Source organism: Gracilinanus agilis, chromosome 6 (assembly GCF_016433145.1).
Source record: "Gracilinanus agilis isolate LMUSP501 chromosome 6, AgileGrace, whole genome shotgun sequence".
NCBI lineage: Eukaryota > Metazoa > Chordata > Mammalia > Didelphimorphia > Didelphidae > Gracilinanus > Gracilinanus agilis.
Genome location: NC_058135.1, coordinates 295,449,689 through 295,472,523, shown reverse-complemented (window position 1 = coordinate 295,472,523; position 22,835 = coordinate 295,449,689). Strand labels below are relative to the sequence as shown.

The following is a 22,835-nucleotide window of genomic DNA, read 5'->3' as shown; positions in this document are numbered from 1 at the left end:
AGTCATATCCAAACATCCAGCTTTCTGGGTTATTGTCCTTTCTAGGAAGGTGCCCTCCTCTCTATGTTCTGATAAGAGACTAGTCAAACTCAAGACTTTTAATCTCACTCCTTGGTTACTTTGGGTCTAATAATAATCAAATAAATACCTTTTATTTCTCTAAGGGCTTACTGCCTAGCCAGGCATAGGCCTAAGTGCTTTACAATCTTTATCTCATTTGATCCTCACACCAGCCTTGTGCTTGTTGTAAATGCTATTATTATTACCATTTTGCAGATAAGGAAACCAAGGAAAATAGGGCTTAAGTGACTTATCAGGTTCACACTGCTACTGAGTGTCTGAGGCTAGATTTGAACTCAGATCTTTCTGATTCCATGCCCAACCTTCTATCCACAGTGCCACCTTGTAAGGTTTAGTGACTTTCCTGGGTCACTCAAATAGTAAGTGTTTGAGGTGGTATTTTAACACATATCCTCTGACTCCAGAGACAGTGCTCTTTTCACCACAACAAGCAAGCAGAAGTACATTAAGAGGGAGCAGCTGGGTAGCTCAGTGGATTGAGAGTCAGGCCTAGGTTCAAATTTGGCCTCAGACACTTCCCAGCTGTGTGACCCTGGGCAAGTTACTTGACTCCCATTGCCCACCCTTACCACTCTTCTACCAAGAAACCAATACCCAGAAGTTAAGGGTTTGAAGAAAAAAAAGAAGTACATTAAGAGACAAATACAGATGTTTCAGATTCTCCTTTTATCCCCAAAGAACAATAGTCATAGTCCCTGTAAGTGAGGAGAAACTCCATCCTCAAACTTTCCCCACCTTGAGGGGGAAACTTGCTCCTGAGATTTCTACATCTGTCTTGACCAAGCCACCCTAGATTCTCAGGCTGCCTAGACTAGTGACAGGAGGGGATTAACACAGTGCTTATCTTGTCCATGAAGTCCATGATGATGAAATCCTACTGTGATCTGTGTCTGGGACCAGCAGGAAAGAAAACTTTGGGGAGCCTCTGGTGCCTTTGTGGGCCTGCCAACTAAGGTCTAAGTGCATGTTGGGGGCAGGGAGATGGTAGGAGAGGGAGAGAGGGAGTAAAATATCAGAGACAGGAATGAAAGTAGAAACAAGACAGAATAGGATCCTCTGACTAGTGGGAGGAGAAAGTCACAGTAGAAGAAGGAGTCAGGAGGTTTGGTGATTAGGTCTCAGAGCACATAATCTGGATGGGTTCAAGTCAGAGTCTGGGTCCTGATCATTCTCTGAAGAAAGACTGACAGGTAGAATGCAAGAAACTAGAAGCCTTGAAAGGATCTGCATCCATTCTCCATGTTTCTCCTCTCCCAGGAGAGGCACACAGTAAACTGTATTGTTTTCTGATTAGGCATGATCTCAGAGCTCATCATGCAAGAAGTCCTTAACTTTCCTTCTCAAAGATCCTTTGAGTCTCCAAAACTAGCAATATCCCTTCCTCCCCATCCCAGAGGAGAGATGTAGGGAGTATAAGGGAGATGTTATCTCCTGTGGATAGTCTTGGATGGGATGAAGGAAGGAAATTCTTGGAAGATTCATGGAGTAGCCTCTCCTCTTGGTTCCTCAAATGAGCACTGTGTACACAAATGCAGGATGATATCCTCATGAGGCTCATACAATATTTCTGTTCCATCTTCCAGTTCTTTTTCATGCACTAGAGTCCTCTGTAGAAGCACCCTGAGGGGCTCCCCCCCTCTCCTCTGATTACAGCAGCCCACAAAGAAATAAATGAAAGGAATAACACTGATATCTAGACATGATATGAAGACATCAAGGTCATTTTCATTTTGGAAAATCATATCATAGAATTCGTTACTGAAGAAGTAAGTAGTCAAGGACAAACCATAGGTAAGGAGATGCAGGAGGAGTCGGAGGAAGAGGACGTGAGAGCCAGGGGTCCTGGAGCATTGGCACCTGCTGCAACAGGCATAGAAAAAAACAGTCAGGCTGACCATCTGCAGCAGGAAGACTAGGAACCTCCACACATTACTAATTCTCTGGACTTCTTCACAGTCATTGGAAGAGTGTGAATGTTCACAAATGAAGTATCTGCTTACATACAGGAGGGCAGTCAGAAACCATATGAGGATGCATACCGAAGAAGAGATACGCTTGAGGCAGTGATGTTGGTATTGAATGGGGCAGAGGACCAAGATACAGTGTTCAATATTCATGGCCACTAGGAGGCTCTCTGCTACAGAATCACAAAATTCTATGAGTTCCAAATATATTGTATCTGAATCAAGAGAAAAAAGCAATTTTCCCATAATATTCGTAATATGGCAGAGAAGGAAGAAGAAGTCAATAGTGGTCAGGTTGAGGGTGTAGATGGCAATGGGACCCCTCTTAATTCGGAAACTTAGGAGCCAGAGGATAATGCCATTCCCTATTAACCCACAGGAGGCAATAAGCACAGAGAGGGAGGGTACAAAGAGAGCGATCCTGGGGGCAGGAGTATTTTCTGCCCAGGGTGTAGACACTGCCCACTCTAGTTCCCAGGGTGATTGTGTAGAAGACAGGGTCCAGGAGATTTGGTCCATTCTTTGGAAATTCTGCTTGGCTTTGCTTTGGACACTCCTGTGAACACAAAGAAGGGAAATGCTGTGAGATCATGGAATATGGCAACCTTGCTTTGGCTTCTGAGCCCAGATATCATTAGCAGAGGACAAGGATTTGGGTAAGAAAGTGTTGGTGTCTTTCTTTGTATGCCTAGTGCTTAGCATCATAAATGGTGTACAGGAAGTTCTCAAATGATTGTTCACTAACTGACATATTTTTGGCTTATGAAAATGACCTGTCCTGGGCAAAGTTCCATTAGCAGCTTTTCTGCCCCTGCTTGTGACCAAGATTTAGCTCCAACTGCCCTTCCCACCTCAGGGTGCTATGAAGGACTGAAATTTTTCCTCAGTTCCAAGACTCAATAAGGAACATTTCATATGAGTAAGGGTCTCTGAGATAAAGAAAAGGGCTTTAGATCTTTCAAATTTTCTTTTCCCTAGAGGCCTGTTTGCAGACAAGAGCATGAAAGACAGACCGGAAGACTGGGATTTCTTTTCCAAGACAAGAGTTGCGTTTGAATCTTCATTCTTGACATTTATTACTTGTGTGGTGGCAGGTGGACATCAAGAGTGGGTGGGAAGCCCTATGATGAGCTCAGCAAGCCCTCACGCCAGAGGTGATCATCTTCCCTAAACACCCCAGACACTCAACTCTTACCTGGAGCTCCAAAAAGCTTTAGTTTGTGCAGTGGTCATACTTTGGTAAACTATCTCAGCAAGCTGTCTAGACCAGGTTGAAGGTAACCAGGAGGTCTCAGACACATTGGTGAATTAGTGGAGGGGAATCTACTCCAGGCTCATGAAGACTTCCTCCAATGGAATGGGAGGAAGAGAACAATTTGTTCCAGTAGACACAAATGTGGTAGAAATGGATGCTGTGGAACTCTTAGAGATTATTTAGGCATTGAAGAAGTCAGTCATCTACTCTATCCCAAGCCATCACCAGCCATGATTTTTATCATGCCATTGGACTTTGATGTCTCTGATAGAGAGAGAAAGTAAGACAAAAGCCCTTGTGTACCTCCCTCTCACTTCAATTTATGCAGGATTCAAAAGACATCACTAGTGATGGAATTTTGATCTTCTTCTAGTATGAAAGACAAGAACCAACCAACTTGTCACATAAGACATCTAAACTGAGGGGCCTAATTTCCTCAGTGGTGAAATAAGAGGGAATAAAGGATCTCTAGTGGGACAATAAAATGACACGCTGGATAGATTGCTGATTTTGAAGTCAGGAAGACTCTTCCTGAGTTCAAATCTGACCTCTCACTTAGTAGGTGTGTGACCCTGGGCAAGCCATTTAACCCCATTTGTCTTAATTCCTTATCTGCAAAATGAGCTAGAGAAGGAAATGGCAAACCATGCCAGTATCTTTGCTGGTAACCCAAATGGGGTCACAAAGAGTCACCACTGAAATGTTTGAACAACAATGAAGAGATTAGACTAATTTATTCCTCCAACTCTTAATGAGCCCAGGATTTAGACTCCATGAATTGATCATTTCCCTAAGCTCCTGCAGTTTAAATTTTAAATTCCTAGATTTAGGAGAAAAAAGGAGAGTTCTTCTAAAACTTCCTCTGTTCCAAGACCTATGTAGAGACTATAATTTGGAGTGAAATATAGGGAATCTCCTCTCCTTGCCCCAGGGCTCCTTCAGGCAGGAGTCACCACAGATGGAATTTAGCCTTGAGCCTTGAGAATTGCTTGCTCTAAAAGCAGAGTAGAAGGTAGACAGGACTACCTCCGGGCAATGGGTCTGCAAGCTGAGTGGGGGTGAGGACTGGTATGGGAGCTGGGGTTGGGGACTCTGGCTCTCTTTGACATTTCCTCTCTGTTCTGGGACAAGCTCTGCCCATCTTTATGTGGCCCAAGGTCAGGATGTCTATTTGGACATCCTTCACTCCCTACCCCAGATTTCTTCCCTGCTACCAGTATCATAAATACCTTTCTTTTGAAGCCCAGTTTCTAAATTGAAAATTGGACTTGATCATGGAAAGGAGTCTCTGTTCTGTATATGCCTGAGAGGCTAAGGAAAAGGATTCCCCTTCCCTCCAAGAATAATCCAGGTTTAGAGGAACAATGGAGCCCGTCTGATTGGATGGTGGGGAGCGAGGAAGTGTGTGGAGAGAAATTCCATTCCCCACACTGGGACAGAGGGTACTGAGAGATGCAAGGACAGCAAACAATGCTATTTGAGGCGAGTAAGACAAATGTTTAAATATGACCAATACCAACTGGACATGATGATTATAGGCAAGTCTCTTAGCCTCTTCAATTTGGGATACAGAAATGGAATTGGGGGTCTGGAGGATCCAAGTCCAAATTGTACCTTGGCAAAATACAAGTTATATGGCCCTGAGCAAGACCCTCAACTTCTGAAATCTCAGTTTCCTACAACAGCATCTTCTTCAGAAGGTTATTGGGAGGGTCAAATGAGATGCCAAGTGTAAAGTGCTTTATAAATTGTGGAGTGCTACAAAAGTAACCTATTATTACTATCTCCTAATGATAACTCCTCCACCTTTCCCCTGTTCTCTGTCTCTGTCTTTCTGTCTCTCTGTTTTTCTGTCTCTCTATGTTTATCTCTATCTCTCTGTGTTTATCTCTGTCTGTCTCTGTGTCTGTCTATGTCTGTCAGACTCTTTCTGTGTCTCTGTGTCTGTCTGTCTGTCTCTTTAACTGTCTCTTGCTTTCTTTCTCTTTTAAGCTCCCACAAGTTCCTCTAGAACGGTGATAGTGAATCTTTTAGAGATGGAGTGCCAGGCCCCATACTCCTACCCCCAGAGTGAGTGTTATGTCCCCACCCCACCCCCAGACTGTATGCCATGTCCCTCCCCCCACTACATGTTGGGTGTGCCCCATCCCCACACAGGGGAGAGAGAAAGTGCTCTCATTAGGCTGGTGGGCAGAGGGGTGGGCGAAGTGAGCGATGTCCTCAGTGAGTGTAGTGGGGTTGTGGGGAGAAGACCAAGCACTCTGCTCCCCTCCAGCTCTACTGCCTGTGAGCTATCCAGCTTACCCTCTGTGCACTCCCATTGGCTGTAGGGCAGAGTGGGGATGTGAAAAAATATCAAGTGTGGTGGAGAGGGGGAGAGCAGCAGCTCTGGCTGCGTCCCTTTGTCTTTCTAGCAATAAACTCTGAGGTGAGGGGTGGGGAGGGAGGGTGGTCGAGTGCCCACAGAGAGCACTCTGCATGCAATCTTTGGCACCTGTTCCATAGGTTCGCCATCACAGCACTAGAATATCTCTGCACATGGAATCCCCACATCTCCCAGTTCCACTCTCTTCTCTCTCCTAAGCTCCAGTCTTCCAATTCACTGCTGGATGTCACAATATTCCATAGTTACACAAACTAATATATCTGAAATAGGACTTATTCTCTTTCCTTTCAAAGCTTCCCTTCCCCTTAATTTTATGCATATGTGTTTACACATATATGCAATACATGTTTGCTTATGTGTGTTTTATATGCTTATGTATGTAAGGCATGTGTATATGCATGTATATAGGGGGACCCGCTCTTTAGCCAATGACCTAGGTTCCCAACCAAGGTCTTTCTTTTCTAGATTTTTTTAGAATTCTAGATTTTTCTAGATTCTTCCTTCCTATTCTTCCCATCTGGAGCAGCTTAGAGACATGGTAGATATTGGGGCACTTGAACTCAGGATGACCTGAATTTAAATTTAAATACAGCCTCAGACACTTGGTAGTTGTGTGACTGGGCAATTCACTCACCTTCTCTAATGATCAGTTTTCCAAATAATAAGACAGGAATAATAAAAGCACCAACCTCAGAGTGCTTGTGAGAGCCAGGGTAGATAATCTGGGCAAATCTTAAAGTTCTATGCAAATAACAGTTCTATTTTCCCCCTCTACTCACATGACTGTCACCCCATTTCAGGCCTCATCGTATCTTTCTTAAACTATTGTGATAAGTCTCCACTTTGGAGGTTAAACTCAGCCTCCACCCTCTCTCTCTTGTCCTCAGAGTGACGTTCACTGACTTTCATTTACATGTTAGGCCACGGGATCAAATGATTTCTGTAGTCCAAAGCATTTTTGGATTATAAAATGAAAGATGGAAGAGATCTTCCAATTCATCTAATTTGCCCCTCTCATTTTTACAAAAAAAGGAAACTAAGATCTATGGAAATAAAATCTCTTATCCAAGGTCAAACAGTGAGTAGGAGAGCAAAGATTTGAATCCAGATCCTTTGACATTAATCCTAAACTCCGCGCATTAGCCATTGGACCTCTAGGTAGCTTGGAGATCATAAATGATTCAACCTCCATTTTGCATTTGAGGAAACTGAGGCCAGTTTCCTCAAATGCAAAAAAGGAATTAGGTAATCCCCAAGAAGGGCAATGACAGACACAAGTTACTATATGTAAATTGTAGTTTTTGCCCTTGACAGTCTGTAAGCCTGGACTCCTGATGCTTGTCATTCCTGGTCTTCTAATCTAACAGCAACTGTATTATATTGAGCCTCCAAAACATCATACTCTAATCAGAAGTATCAACAAACCCTATACGACCTTCTGCCAACAGGAGTCATTCATTGGGACTGATATCCTGGCAGTCTGCAATGGAAGCTATGAACTTAACTGAGACAAGGGGGCCAGGATTTCTTTATGCTCCCATCCTGACTTGACCACCCTCCAAATGCTCCTTCATTCATACCTTTACATTCAGGATCAAGGTCGTAGCAGCTGTCCCTAAGTATCTCTACTGCTCAGAATCATTTCTAAATGTCATTTGAAAGGACAGGGACATCAACCCCAATAGGTCTCCCAAGTACCCAGACAGCACTTACTCTGGGGCTTTCCTATTCTTTCTGGGGGCCATTAAGGAATTTGGTGGCATTCTTCACTTCTTTGAGCCTCCTACAATTGCCAGGCCTGAGCTTCTCCAGCCCATCTGTACCTTCCTGGGACTTTGGGCCTTGACTTCCCTGAATCTCTGAAACTCCTGACTTTTCTGAGCCTTGAGTTGCACAAACTCACCTGAAGAACTGTCAGTTGCTTCAAGACTTCCCTCCAACCAGTAATCTTGCTTCTATTCAGGAAGCTGGAATCCAGTTTGTATTTTCTCTCCTGGGATATCAGATTCAGAATTGTATGAAATGTTAGGGAGTTTTGCCTGAGATAAAAAAACCACAATTGAGAAATGAGCAAATGAAAACTGCCCAAGAATCAGGAGAGCAGGCAAATGGTATCTCCAACTTTGTCACCTCCCCATCTACCATGCTCTTGTGTTAAATGTCATTTACTTCTTTCACTCTCAAAAACTAAATTTACAGGTTCATATGCAGAATGGAGATCTGGGGGTGGGGGGGACCCAGCAGATGGGGAATAGCTTGACATGGGAGCTCTGGGCTGTCTTACTCCCTGAGGAATCATCCTGAATATAATTCAGTTTTCAAGCCAACAATTCTAAGATTCTGGAAGGGTGGAGGGGAAAATTGGCTTTTAAGAAATATAAGGTGTAGGCACTCTAAGGTCCCTTCATCCTTGCTGAGCATCTTACAGACTCATTCTCCTTTGATCTGTACAACTCTGTCAAATTGCGGCTTTTATTAGCCCCATTTCACAGATGATTGTGAAGATTAAAAGTAGAGGTGATGTGATTTGTCCAGTGTTATACAGATACAAGGTAGCTGGGGAAGAACGTCAAGCCATGTCTTCCTGACTTCAAGTCCAGCATCATAGCCACCGTACTACACTGCCTCTGGGGAAGTCAAATCTTACCAGCCTTGAAAGGAGTGGATCTGGCTTGCAGAGAAGTTGGTAGCCTGGAGTCACTGCAGGAGACTCTGGACACAATTGGGGCCTGAGTAAATGTGATTAAAGAGATGAAGAGCTCCCTTTGATTTCCTGTGTGGCTTTCACTGACCAATCAGAGGTCAGGTTCAGTTAGAAATTAAGACTTATCTCAGCATCTCCTTTTGATTCTGCTCATGATCCCTTTTCTGTCGTTGTCATAATCCCCTGGGCACCCCAGAACAACATTATGGTTTTTTTTCTAGAACATACTTTCCTATTATTCCCCATGTCAAGCATACCTCAGGCAAAAATAGGAGAGCTTCCAGATGGTTGTTATTCGGTTGGATGAAGAAACTGAGGTACACAGTGTAAAGAGTAAGGAAGAGCTAGTAAGTGTCTGAGACCCTAAAGGATGATGACTGTCTGGTGTCTATCTTTTCTTCCTGATACCACTGACTTCCTCACAGCTCACACAGAACACATCCTGCCTTGAGTTCTGATAGCATAAGCGATTCTCTTCCATCTGCACAGCTAGCTATCTTAGGTCCAGAACTCCCCAAATATCTGCCATATCAATGTATGGGAGGGAGAAAAAGAGGCAGAGTGACAGAAACAGAGAGAGAAAAAGGAGGAGGAGAAGCATGCATTTTGAAATAGAATCATGTTTTCATAAATAGTCTTTTGTTATTTGTTGGGTGTGTGCAAATATTCTTTTTGGTGTTTTTCAGTTCACATTTTTTTTTTGCAAAGTCCAAACTCCCTAAATATAAGGCCATATATGGACTTCTTGGCAGCCATAGCAGGATATTCAATATGTTCACCTATATTTTTATTATGATAATTTTTTCCAGATTATGTGTCAATTTTCAATCTATATTGTCTCTTTCCTTCCCACTTCTCTTCCTTTCACAAGAAAGCAGGTAATATGATATAGGTCATATATATATACATATCATATAATATTTGTTACATAATACATCTTTTGATATTCTCATGTTATGAAATAAGACACATATATCACTTATACTAGAGAAAAATTCACAGAGGAAATAAAATAAAGAATGTTGTGTTTCAATGTGCATTTGGCCTCTGTTCCTTCTAAGGCAGTATATATCCTTGTTTTTGTCATGAGCCCTTGGAGTTGTCCTGGCTACTTGCCTTCTTGACAACAGTTAAGTCATTCATAGTTGATCACCATACATTATTGTTGTTACTCTGTACAACACATTCTGGGTTCTGCTTACTTCACTTTGCATCACTTTAGATAAGTTTTTCCAGGTTTTTTTCATGATCATTTTGTTTGTCATTTCTCACATCACAGTAGCCCATTACAGTCATATAACAGAACTTTTTCATCTGTTCCCCAAATGATGGACATTCTTTCAGTTTCCAGCTCTTTGCCATCACACTAAGAGATGCTATAAATATTTTTGTACAGATAGGTTCTTTCCCCCTAATTTAATCTCTTTGGGATGTAGACCTAATAAAGATATTGCTGGATCAAAGAGTATGCACAGTTTCATGGCCACTGGGCATGGCTCCAGATTACTCTCCAGAATGGTTTTATCAGTTCATACCATTTTTTCCATGCCTCCTCCAACACTTATCATTTTCCTTTTTTGTCATGTTAGCCAGTCTGATGGGTGTATAGTGGTACCTTAGAGTTTTTAAGTTTGCATTTATCTTCAAGTCATTCACCCATTCTGAATTTATCTTGGTGTAGGGTGTGAGGTGTTGATCTAAACCTAATCTCTCCCATATTGTTTTCCAATTTTCCCAACAGTTTTTGTCAAATAGTGGATTTTTGTCCCCAAAATCGAGCTCTTTGGGTTTATCATAGACAGTCTTGCTGACATCACTTACCCCAAGTCTATTCCACTGATCCTCCCTTCTGCCTCTTAGCCAGTACCATATTGTTTTGATGACTGCTGCTTTATAGTATAGTTTAATATCTGGTACTGCTAGGCCACCTTCCTTCACGTTTTTTTTAAATTATTTCCCTTGATATTCTTGATCTTTTGTTCTTCCAAATGAACTTTGTTATAGTTTTTTCTAATTCAGTAAAAAGTTTTTTGGTAGTTTGATAGGTATGGCACTAAATAGGTTAAATTAATTTGGATAGAATGGTCATTTTTATTATGTTAGCTCATCCTACCCATGAGCAATCAATGTTTTTCCAATTGTTTAGATCTAGTTTTAATTGTTTGGAAAGTGTTTTCCACTAGAAAGACTGGGGCATCATCCACCCTCTTCCTCTACCTCAAAGTCCCAGGTGGAGAGAGAGATTTGGTCCACAGCTTTACTCATGCCCTATACAGCATTATTCAGTCTGTTAGTTAGTAAGCATTTATTAAGCACCTAATATGTATCAGACATTGAGCTACAAAGAAAAGGAAGTAATAGTGCCATCTCTCAAGGATCTTCCAGTCTAATGGTAGGGAACAGTATGAAAACATATGTATACAAACAACTTATATATAGGATAATTCTGACATAATCAACATTGGGGAGACAATAAGTGGGAAATCAGGAAGGGCTTCTCTTACTTCTTTTATTTTTATTTTTTCTCACATTATTTTATTTATATTTTTAGAATATTTTTTCCATGAAGTGAGCAGAAACAGGAGAACATTGAACACAGAAACTTATGAAGAAGAATACTATCCACAGCTAGAGAAAGAACTCTGGGAATAGAAACACAGAAGAACATATGTTTTAACATTTGGTTATGTAGGTATATGATTTGGGGTTGTGGTTTTTAAGATTATTATAAATATGAATGATATGGAAATAGGTTTTGAGTAATGAGGCATGTATAAACCAATGGAATTGCTTGTCAGCTCCAGGAGAGGGGGAGAGAAGATGGGAGGGAGAGAACATCAATAGTAACCATGGGAAAATATTCTAAAAAAAATAGCAAAAGTGTTACAATGACAAAGGAAGGGGAGACACACAAATACACTGAAGAAAACAACTTCCTATGCAACAGAATTGACTAAATGGAAATGGGGGGGGGGGAGGAACAACATTAAAGATAACAAGTCTTTAGAAAGTAGGATTGGACAAATGGAAAAGGAAACATGAAGGTACTTGTTTCTTTCCTGGGATCTGGCCTATCTATCTCATGAACCACAGTATTGAAGTTAAGACAGGCTACAGCAATAAATATGACATCTTTCTTCAGATCCTTTGTCCTCTGTAAGATTCCAGATACCATTTGCTTTCATACCAGTTTTGGAATGCGTAACCATGGTGATCCTTGTTGTATGAGGAAAATAGGGTCAATAACTTAAATGTAGGAAATGAGGCCATAGAAATCATGTTTCTGAAATGAGAAGGAGAAGAGGTTTAGACTACCTGCTAGGGAGGATAGATGAAATTAGCCTGACCAGGTTGAAGTTCCTCTTAATGCAGAAGCCAAAAAGCCACAGAACATAGCTTTCACGTGAACCTCTCTCTCCCCAAGACCAATAACTACAGCGAGATAGAGAATCGTGTGTTGTCATAGCAGCTCTGTTTCCTCTGCTGGGTAGTGACACAGCTCTATTTTCTCTACCTCAATGTCATCACCTAGTTCCCAGAACCACTGAGTGGAAAAATGGTACAAGGTGGTTAGATTTGGCCTCTGTTGTGTTCAGCTCCCCTGGGAGAACCTCTTTTAAAAGAATGAAATGAAAAAGTACCAGAAACAATGAGGATAGAGGATGGGGCAGAAATTCCTCTGTTTCTCCAGTCATGAGCCTGAACCATCCCTTTGATTATGAGAAAACAGAATGGGGATAGTTTGGAAACATGATTTATGGCAACAATTCTCAACATTTTTGGTCTCAGAAACCCTTTACAATGTAAAAATTGAGGATCCCTCCCCAACAGATTTTGCTTATAACAATCAGATCTATCAATATAATGGAAATAGATATGAAAATGGTTTTGATATCATGGCTTCTGACCTCAGGCACCCATACCACACTTTGAGAACCACTTGTTTATGGGAAAGTCATAGTCCAGTCTAATGGGGAAGCTTTGGCTTCTATATTTGCAATCTAAAGTCTCTCCTCTCCTCTTTGTGATGGATTGGGTGGAAATAATGAGTCCTGTAATTTCCCAATCACTACAGGATTAGTGGCATTTCTCTTTTTAAAAAAAAATCCCCTTTTAAAAATCTTTATTGACTTTCCTTTCTAAAAAAATGCAATTTCAGCCCAGTCCAAAGGCTATTTGTTTTGGAGTAGAAGAGCCAAGGAAAGGTGTGTACATTCATGATGGAGAAATTTGTCCTAAACTTTACCATCTATATTTCAGCAGACTCTGGGAGTCTAGAGCTTCTCGTCTCCACAAATTCCTCATCTCCCTGTAGAATGCCAACCCCTCATCCAGCTACAGAACAGTACTGTTCCTTTATGACTTATTTAGATTGAAGACAGCACAGAATTAGATTTCCCTCAGCCCTCAGATCTTCCACCTCAAGACTGGGAACAGAACCCTCTGAAAGGAGAATGGGCAGACTTCCTAATAGTCAAAATCTATTACAGTAAATCATGGAGGGAGTATTACTATTTTGCTCTCATACCTCTTATCCAATCCTCTTAGGTATCAGGTTTGGGTCTATCAAAGTCCTGTTCAATGAATGGTCAATATCTCCCCTAAGAGACCACCCCTCTCTAGATGATCAGATATATTTTTTTCCTAATCGTGTTCGATCCTTTATATCTCTGGCTAACTTTGTTTCCTCTGCCTGGCAAATCTTATTTCCATACTACTATAGAAGGGTTTTGATCTGTTAGTAATTCTTCCACATTATGAAGAGAAGGCCATGTGAGGAAATGGAATGGGGAAGAGTTCTGGGGTTAGTAGAGGACAAGAGTCTTTTCTCTGGGAACTAGATCCTCCCTTATAAAGACATAATCGTTTGGGGGTTATTTCATGTGCTTTTTCCCCTCAGATTTACCTAAACATTTCCAATTGGTGAATGAAACTCCAAATTAATTATGGCAAAATTCCAAGGAAGTAATCAATGGGGACCATAAGGGAAAGCTTCCTCCCTAGAAGTGAGTGGAGTGAGCTTCCTGTCTGTATCACTCAAAGTTAATAATGCCAATAATAATAACTATTCACATTTATGAAGGGCTATAAGGCCTTAGAAGCTCTTTGTGTACATCATTGGACTTGATACTCATCACTGTCCAATGAAGTTAGGAGTATTATTCTCCCCATTTTTCAGATGAGGAAACTGATGCCCAGGAAGATAAAGTAACTTGCCCAGGATCACTAAGCTAATAAATATGTGAGGCAGGACTGAAATACAAGTATTCTTGACTTTAAGTTCAGTGCTCTACCCACTATTCAGTATCACAAAATGTTGGGAGCTCTTTAGTTCTATCTCCATGATTACCAACTCACCATCCTTCTTCTAAAATATTGACCCTTATAATTCAATATATAAATGGCCATTCCCTTCTGAAGGAATTCGGTAAATACTTAACTCTTTCCAATCCATTCCCTACCAGAGCAAAATCACAGATAATCCTTGAATTGGAATTTCCCTCACTCCAAGAAATGACTATTTCCTCTGGTTCTAGAGTTAGTGCTTCCAGGAAGTTGAAGAATCCCTTGCATTTTCTTATACAGGAGCTTCCAGTGAGTTGAAGCTTATGCATATATCTTAAGGTACTCATCATAATTTCCTTTTGGCTATACTCACGTCTCTCTGACTTTAAAGTCTACTTTCCCAGCTCTGACTTTATCCTGGACAGCCTGCTCTGACTGAGTTCCCTGCCCTAAAGTAGATCTGGGACTAGCCAGAGTGAATCATCCCACTTACAGCTCTAATGTGACTTGTCTTCTCTGCCCTCCCTCAAAACTGGTCCCGAGTTTTCCTGATCCTAAAGAACACCAAAGGAATATCCAACAGAAAGGAACAGAATAGTATCATAGCTCATCGCATATCCCATTTGTGAAGGTAGCGGTCCCATGAGTGATACTGGAGTCACACCAGCTATTTCAAGGAGCCAGTTATGATTAAAAAAGGAATGGTGGCAGTAACTGAGTATCCGATGATATGTCTTTGGAAAATCTAGGACATCACCTAATTCCTTCTACTTCACAGCAATTTACTTTTAATATATCGATTATTAATTATCTACTAAATCCTGACTGTGTATGTACCATCACTATACTGTGATCTAAGGATACAAATATTCTGAGGGGGAAATTGTTTGATATTGTTGCTGCAGAACCGTGAGCTGGACAGTATTAAAATGATCCCTCACAAAAGTGGACCAGCTGGTTAATGACACAGGCACCTATAGTCAGGAGGAGGAGTAGGAGGAGAAGGGGGCCTAGAATTGTGGAAATAAGCATAGTCAGCCATGGAGAATGATGGAAGAGGCTTCCTATGCCCAACCCTACCAAAATTGGGATGAGATCGGGCATTCAGGGTGGATTGTGATCACAGGGCAAAGGGTAGATGCTCGGAGGTGGGATGGTAGTGCTGGCAATGCAGACCCCTTCCAGGCCAAGCAGTTTCATCCTGCAAGACAAGTTTTATCAGACACATTGCAGGGTGCCCCCGACCAGCCCCCATATGAGCCTGCAGGATCCCTCCAGCCCATTCCCAGGAGGCTTCATTGTCCAGCCTCAATTCTCATTTCTCCCTCTACTAGTAACTGAGTCAAACCTTTGACTCAGTGTCAGGTAAGGGTACATAGTGGGAGTAAAGGAATTTTCCTGCCTATAGTTTGCCTGAAAAATGTCTACACTAGGGTGGTACAATGTCCCATGCCATCTTCCCCCTCCAAATATCTAAGAGAATGGGACGATGGTTTCAGCCTTCTGTAGCTTCTTCATAGCTGGTAAGGGGTGTAGAATCCCTGAGAGGAGGAGGAGGAGAATCAGCACATGGGGTCTTCAGGGGTGTGTCTGCAGCGAGTTCCAGGGTCCTGAAGGCTTGAAGACTTGAAGGATGTGTATCCAGAGACTGTTTCCCTGGACTGGCAGACAGGTCACAAGGGGGAGCAGTCCCTAAGGCAGAAGTATAGAACCCAGGACTGGGGCAAAAACTAGAACACCAGATATAAAGAGAGAAAATTAGTATAATAGAAGCTGATGTTAAACCTTAACATTTGGGTTTCTTAGCCAATAGACTTCATCTCCAGAAATCATCCTCTGATAAGAATTGATCCTTTTAGGAAGTTTGATTCCCAAGTTGTTTGCAGAGTTAGCATGTGATTTTTCTGTTACAGAATATCCTTTTTCAAAGCTCACATTAATAGGGCATCTATAAATACGTGAATAACAATATTTTACAGATGAATTTCTTTATCCCAGATTTTGGAGGAAACCCAGAAAGCTCTGGGTTATATTTCCAAGCTCAAGATCCAAACTTCAATTGTGGTAATTAAGACTGCAGTTACAAGTCATTTATTACTAAACTTTACCTACTTCTCAAAGCATGTTCCCTAATAATCTGATAATTTTCAATTACTAACCTAATAGGTTGTTTGAGGAAATGGAAACTTTAATTTAACAATTTGCCTCATGTGCTGATTATGGGACTTGTCACAATAGAAAAGGAAGACAGGGAAAGCGTTTCCTCACGTCGCAAGGGACACGTAGTAAGGGGGTTTTATGTACCGGCCAAAGCTGTCACTGGCTCATGCCATCGCTGTGCCACTGAGGATTAGTAGTTTAGATGGTCAGAAGAGGTCCAGTCCAGGTTGAGCCCTCGAATTGCCTCTCTAACCATCACAGAACATTCTGTGTATCACCATTAAATCCCAGAAGCCTTCTCCTTCCTTAAAAGACAAGTCTTACCCATATAGCTCAGAGAAATCTGCTAAGCAAGTCAAGAAACAATTTCCATTCCCTCAAACAAGCCTTTCACATCCCTACAAGGCTGATCACTCAGTAATTCTTATATATCTTGGTAATAATTAACATCTCACACTTTAGTCATAAAACCTGAATTAAGGAATAGGAATGCTGGGTTGAGTAGCTCCATAGTAAGTATAAATCAGGGCTGTATTATCTGGCCATCCAAAGGACTAAGACAAGGCTATGCAGGAATCACTTCAGGTTTACTGTCCGGAGAAATTCCAGAATCATCTGCGATTTTTCCAACACCAGATACATTAATTTTAGAAATTATCTCTAGGTCATCTTCACCTTCTCTGAGTCACTGTTACCATCATAAAAATAAACATGCCAGTTGGTATCCTTGCAAATGTTAAGCAATAACTCCCAAGAATTGAGACACTATACTTTTAGCATAGGGCTTATCAATTATAAGTCTCAGTTCATAGTACAAATTGGTAAACTGAGGTAAACACTGAGGCTTGAACAGAATTTATGATACAGTCAGGTTTACAATGAGCTTTTGCTAACATTCTTAAAATACATGTTTTAGCAGCAATTCACATAAAAGTCATATGTAGTATTACAGGGTCTATTTTAAATTATGAGATCTGAAACCTTTTAAGCACTGTAAACCACAAAGCAAGCCTCTTGATAAGCAGGCTGCTTATCTATTTATTTTTGACCAGGAAGTCAAATGTAATAATAAAGTTAGTCAACTTTAATACACTGAGATGAAAACCATGTATGATGAACTCTTATGATAGAAAGATAAATAAGGATGGAAAGCAGTCTTCTTGAGACTGTACTGCTAAAACAATCCTGCTTTACAAAACTCATCTGTGGCTTTTCTATCAACCTTTAAAATATAGGTCAAACTGATGTTGCTATAACAGTCCCTAAGTATCAATGTGGAACAATTAGAAATACTTCTTTCTCCTTTCTGTGTGCAAGGAAAGGGGTTAAAAGCGTGCGAGCAATTTATGCGAAGGCTGTTTGGCTTGGTTTAGGTTTTTATTACTTAACATCCTTGTCTCTTATCCCACTTTAACAAGTGAGATCATCACAATTTAAAATTTTGCATAAAATAATTTATTATGAAGATGTATCAAAATCTTCATAATAAATTATTCTCGACAGATTTTAGTTTGAACTCCACAACTTGTAAATAAGTTTAAATCCTTAAGCGATCTTTCAGTATGTAAACAAACTGAATTTCAAAGCATTTATTCTTATTCCTTTCAAACCCCTCTTTAAAACAGAATAGAACAGAACCTCCAGTTTAGTTTCCTTTTACTTCAAAACATTGCTACACAGCTGATCAAATTCCATCAATATTATTCTGATTTACCATTTTGATTTCAACTCCAATCTACTCAATTAACTTTTAAGGGATAGTCAGACAGTAAATAAGCAGGCATAATTTGACTAAGATCTTAGTGTCTCAAGGCTTAGTTTAAGTTGTCACAATAGATGTTATTATTTGCTTTTTATAAATTTCCAAACCATATTTTCTTTGTATTAACTGTCTTTTATTCTCTGTAATATCTGCAGTTTCCCCTTTTTATTTAAATTTATAATCCAATTGTGGTGAATTAGGGAAACTTGAATTTTTGCACAATCATGATAGATGTTATAAAGTTGTTACTAGCTTCCTGTTCCCTGTCTATTACCCAGGAGCTGTTCTCGTACATTGTTCTTTCATGCTTTTAAAATAATTCTTGTGTCCTAAGTAAATACAATGTTGTCCAAATGTCTATATTCATAATAGACTAGATTGTTAATGCATGTATTATTTTTGAATTACCAAATTTTTAATAGTGCATGTTTTAGAGTAACAATTTTATATGCTCATGTATTATTCTAATAATCCTTAAGTTAAATTTTCATTCATATCAATGTGATTAATAGTAGGTTGAATTCACAGTTGTTCAAGGAAGCTTTTTCACTCTTGGTTAAGCACTGAGCAATACTGATGGTTTTTGGCTAGCTGGGAAAGTTAAGCTGCACTTCTGTACTTCTGTACACAACCCAGAATCTTTGCTTTCTGCCTGAATAAGTTTTTCTTAGATTACAATCAGAACCCTTTGTAATTTTCATTAGATATATATCTCAGTATTTAACCTGTTGCTTGAATTTGGTGATGGGATCAAATTTGTCCCCTTTTTTGCCTTTTGATTTCTATGTTACCTTTCTCATGGCCAGTGAGAAATGGAAAGAGAAATGTTTGACAGATTAGTTTGGGTGATTCTTGTTGTAATAAGAGCAGAGAATAAAGTTTCTTTTAACCAACCAAATTATCTTAGAGTTTAAGAGGTTCAGAAACTAGGATGCTATTTTCTGAATTTCTCAAACTTTAACAATGGTGACGAGCCTCCTTGTTGCACCACAACCTGCAAGAGGAAGGGTAACAGAAGACACTGGACACTTAGAGCGATGAGATAAGCACAGAAACAAATACGCTTGGGGGAAGACAAAGAGGACAAACAGAAATGGGGACAAACAGAAATGGACCGTATGGCCACTCACCTGCACACTCACACTCAAAAAATCTTGGACTCTGCCCAAAGGGCGACCACTGACTTACAGGTGGATCGCTTCTGTCTGCCAATTCTGGGTCTACCACTAGCATGTCTGCTGGGCAGGAGCGGACTCTAATCCCTCAAAGTTGCCTGCTGAGATCCGTAGGAAAAGAATGCTCAGCCATGGGACTCTAACCCCCAAAATGGCCCACTGAGATCCCTATGAAAAGGATGCTCAGCCAGGAAACTCATCCCCCAAATGCTAGCACGTCTGCCAGGCAGGAGGGGACTCTAACCCCTCAAAATTGCTGAGATTCCTATGAAAGGAATGCTCGGCCCACCGGCTTAAGGGTCCAGGAAAATCTACTCCCTGAGTGCCGATTACCAATGGTGCACCCAATCCCAGGACTGGGCCCCAGAAGGTACGGGGTCTGGCACTGAATCCTGGCCTAGCAATAGGCCCCCTCGTATAATCTCCAAGAGTGGAGGGGCTGAGCCCAGCGAATAAGCCGTATACCATGAATTCACAGACCTTTCCCTTCGGGGATGCCGATTCCTGTAGCAGGACACCGCGCCACTCACGATATGGATTCTTCCTGAGGGAATTCCCAACCTAAATTCCTATTTGTTTGATTCTCAATCCAAACCTTGGGGACATGGATGAGCCCCCATATGTTATGTCCAGTTTTGGTCCCAATTGCAAGGATGAGTTTACACCAACTATATAAGGGCAAAAGGAACTTTATTGCTAACTCAGAGTTAGGGTCCAGGCCACCAGAAACTGATGTGCCAACCTGGACCCCATTTTGAGAGAAACCTGAGTTTTCAAGCTAGATGCAGAGTGTATACAAATGTCCCAGAACCTAGTTACACTGTGCTGCAACAAATGTCCTGTTGTTAGTAACCTTGGGTTCTTGAACCAGTCCTGACTGGAAAGTCCCTAGCTTGTGGTTGCTTAATTCTTGTGTCATAACTTTGGGGTCCTGCAATTTTATTTACTTTTTTTTCTCTCCTCCCTATGAACTATATAGACTGGCCCCTCTGTTGATTTACTGAACCAGAGTGTTTGAGCTGTTATGCCCTGAGGCTGAATCTTCTCTTGTTCTCAACCTTTTGCTGGTATACTGGATTCAACTGATTGAGCTAACCTGCTGAGATGCCTTGGCCTAGGGCAAATTTTTCACTGTAGCCAGTGGGTCAAGGGTGTCCATCCAGGTAGCCCCACCTTGTTCTTCCCTGTTGGTCCTTGTGATAGCCCTGACCCATATGTGGTGGGTCCGAGGTACACCCTTATGGCTACAGTCTCTGCCCAGGTCTCACATAGACACTCTGGTCTTGGCACGGGGGTGGGGGTGAGTGTGTTACCTGATGGTCTCCCCAAGTTCCTCCCTGCCAGCCATTATCAGGGGCCTGGGCCATGTGTGGTGGGTCAGAGGTGGACCCTCAAGGCTGCAATCTCTGCCCAGGGGCTCACACAGTAGGTCTGGTCTTATTGCAGGTCTCAGAGCTGGATGGGGGAAGATTCTTCTCCCTTTTCCCCATGAAAATAGAAAATGTTTCTACTTTTCAAGTTGTTTTCAGTAGGAGAGTCTTGTGACTTCTTGTTGAGCATGAATTTCTGTTTTCTTAGAAGCACAATATAAATATTGGTTCATAAGGATTGTCAGAAATTATGGCTTTAGGTGTTCCTAAGCTTCCATTTTGGCTCCACCCCTATCCATTCTTGAATAAATCCTTTCATATCTTAAGATGAAGGAGTCTGAGAGGCAGATCTTTGAGTGAGAATCAGCATTTGCTCTCCCATAAGAAAACTCATTCTCTTATAACAATGTCTAATATGATATAGGACGTTTGACTATAGCTTTCCATTTTCATGGTTCATAAGAGAAAGGAAGGGTAGATATTGTATTTGAAATCTTGGTCTCAACATTTTCTATTACACTTAAATTAAGCCTTGTTACTTTTTGCTATTGTTTCTATTTATACAATTATCCTGGTGTTTGTCTATTGTTCTTTTGTCTTTCCTGTGGTTCTGTTGTAGGGAAATTAGGAAAGTGAGTGAAGGTGACAGGCAGAAAGCAGAGTAAAGATTCCAGAACATTGGGCAGTGACTGGATGCATTGACAATTATGCCCTGGACTTTCACCTGGATGGTGCTGTCTGTTCCTTCTCTCAATATCCTGCCTCTGTGGATCATCAACCATCAAGATTTCACCCGATGGAAAGAGGTTGAGTTGCAGGTGAGGCACACACTGGTGGATAGTGGTATGAAGAGCCTTACTCCCTCTCCATTTTGGATTAATTGCTGTTACCTACTGGATTCCTGAAAGATCCTTGGAGGACAACAGAAGTGAGATCCCCAATCAGCCCAGCTGGACCTGTTTCTTCTTCCAGATTTCCTTCCTTATCATCATAGGGAAACTCTGGATAGGATTAAGTTAGGCAGCTGGGCAAATTAGTGAGATCAGTATAGAGAACCTGTTGGACCTTGGTGGGAGGGAATCCAGATCTTTCCAAGTTAGTTTATCCCATTCCCTTCCCTATCCCTGTTAATTTAATAAATCTTTGTTGTTGTTATCCTAATAGCCTCTCTCTGAAATTCTTACCCAGATCAGTTATTGGCTCAAGAATATTTGAGAACTTAGAGATTCAGTTATCATTCATTCAATCTATACACCACCTATTAATACCCTTATCTATACTTATTTACCAACCCACTTTATTTATTTTTTAAGTTCCCCCTCCCTCATTTCTCCATTTTCATTGTGATTTGAACATTCCAACAACATTCCAGTTTGTTTATACACTTCTTTTGTTCCCCAATCCATTCTTCAGTTGTACTATTTTTAAGGTTTTGCAATAGCAAAGGTTATTGCTAAGACTATTTTTATGTCCTCATTGTTTTTTTATGTCATTGCCTTTCTCTAGAGTAATATCCAGTAATGAGATCCCTGGATCAAAGAACATTATGAACCTAGTAACTTCTGTTTATGCAAATTTTTTTTCTGAATGACAAGAAGAATTCATAGCTCTATGCACAGCCAATCAGCATGCCTGTCTTGCCAGAGTGATTGCATGATTGCGCTATTCTTCTCCCCATCTATTTTTAATCATCACTTGAGGAATGTGGTAATATTTCAGATATGTACATTTGATTTATTGTTAGTGACTTTGAACCATTTCCTGGCTGGTTTTGATACTTTGCATTTCTCATTTGGTGGATTATTTGACAGTATTCCAACACTCAGATACTCTTTCTTGCAGCTTCTAGTTAGAGCTGGGGCCTAAGAAAGAGCTATGGGAAAGATGTAGATAGCACCTGGGAACTGTCATAGGTTAATCAGAGTCCAGAAGTAGAAACAGAAGTTCATAGACATTATATGACTTCCCCAAGGTCACAAAGCCAGCAAGCACAAAAAGAAGAATTTAAAACCAGGTCTTAACTAACTTCAAGGCCAGCACACTTTCCCCCACATTGATCTGCTTCTTCTTTTATAGAAATGTTCCTTTGTATTTTAAAGATAAGTAAAACATAGTATTTCCTCCTGTACTTTTCTCTTGTCATATCCCAGGGGCTGTGGTATTAAGAAAGTTGTGCTTACATATATTGGTGAGGAATTAAAGTCTGAGTGTTACTGAATCTTCTAAGGAAAGTAAACAATAAAAGGAATGTCCCACACCTTCATCAGTCAGTCAACAAACGTTTGACAAGTGCCTACCTACTGTGCATCATATGTTGTGTTAAAATACAAAAGAGCATTTGTCCTTACTTTCTACCAAAGAGAAAAAACTTTCTCTCTGTGTGTGTCTCTCTGTGTCTCTCTCTGCCTCTTTCTGTCTCTCCCTCTCTGTTTTTCTCTCTCTGTCTCTCCCTCTCTCTGTCTTTCTCTCTCTGTCTCTGTCTGTCTGCCTGTTTCTTCCTCCCTCACTCCCCCTCTCAGGAACTCTCTCTTTGTCTCTGCCTTTCTGTCTCTATCTCTCTTCCTTTCTGATTCTTTTTTTTTGTTTTTGTCTCTTTTCTTCCCGTCTCTCTTTTTGTCTCTCTGTCACCATCTCTGTCTATCCTTGTTTATTTGTCCATCTGTCTGTTACTCTGTTAATACTTATTTCTCCA

The 22,835-nt window shown here is 40.9% G+C and overlaps 1 protein-coding gene across 1 annotated transcript; it reads right to left on the bottom strand.

Annotated features, from left to right (window-relative positions):
- Positions 1 to 1,505: 1,505 nt before the first annotated feature.
- Positions 1,506 to 20,121, bottom strand: LOC123252831 (mas-related G-protein coupled receptor member X3-like). The gene is given in 5 exon segments (XM_044682070.1): positions 1,506 to 2,601; positions 5,605 to 5,624; positions 7,590 to 7,725; positions 19,107 to 19,277; positions 20,087 to 20,121. Coding segments are annotated over 5 exon segments (1,458 nt in total).
- Between the last annotated feature and the right edge of the window lie 2,714 nt (positions 20,122 to 22,835).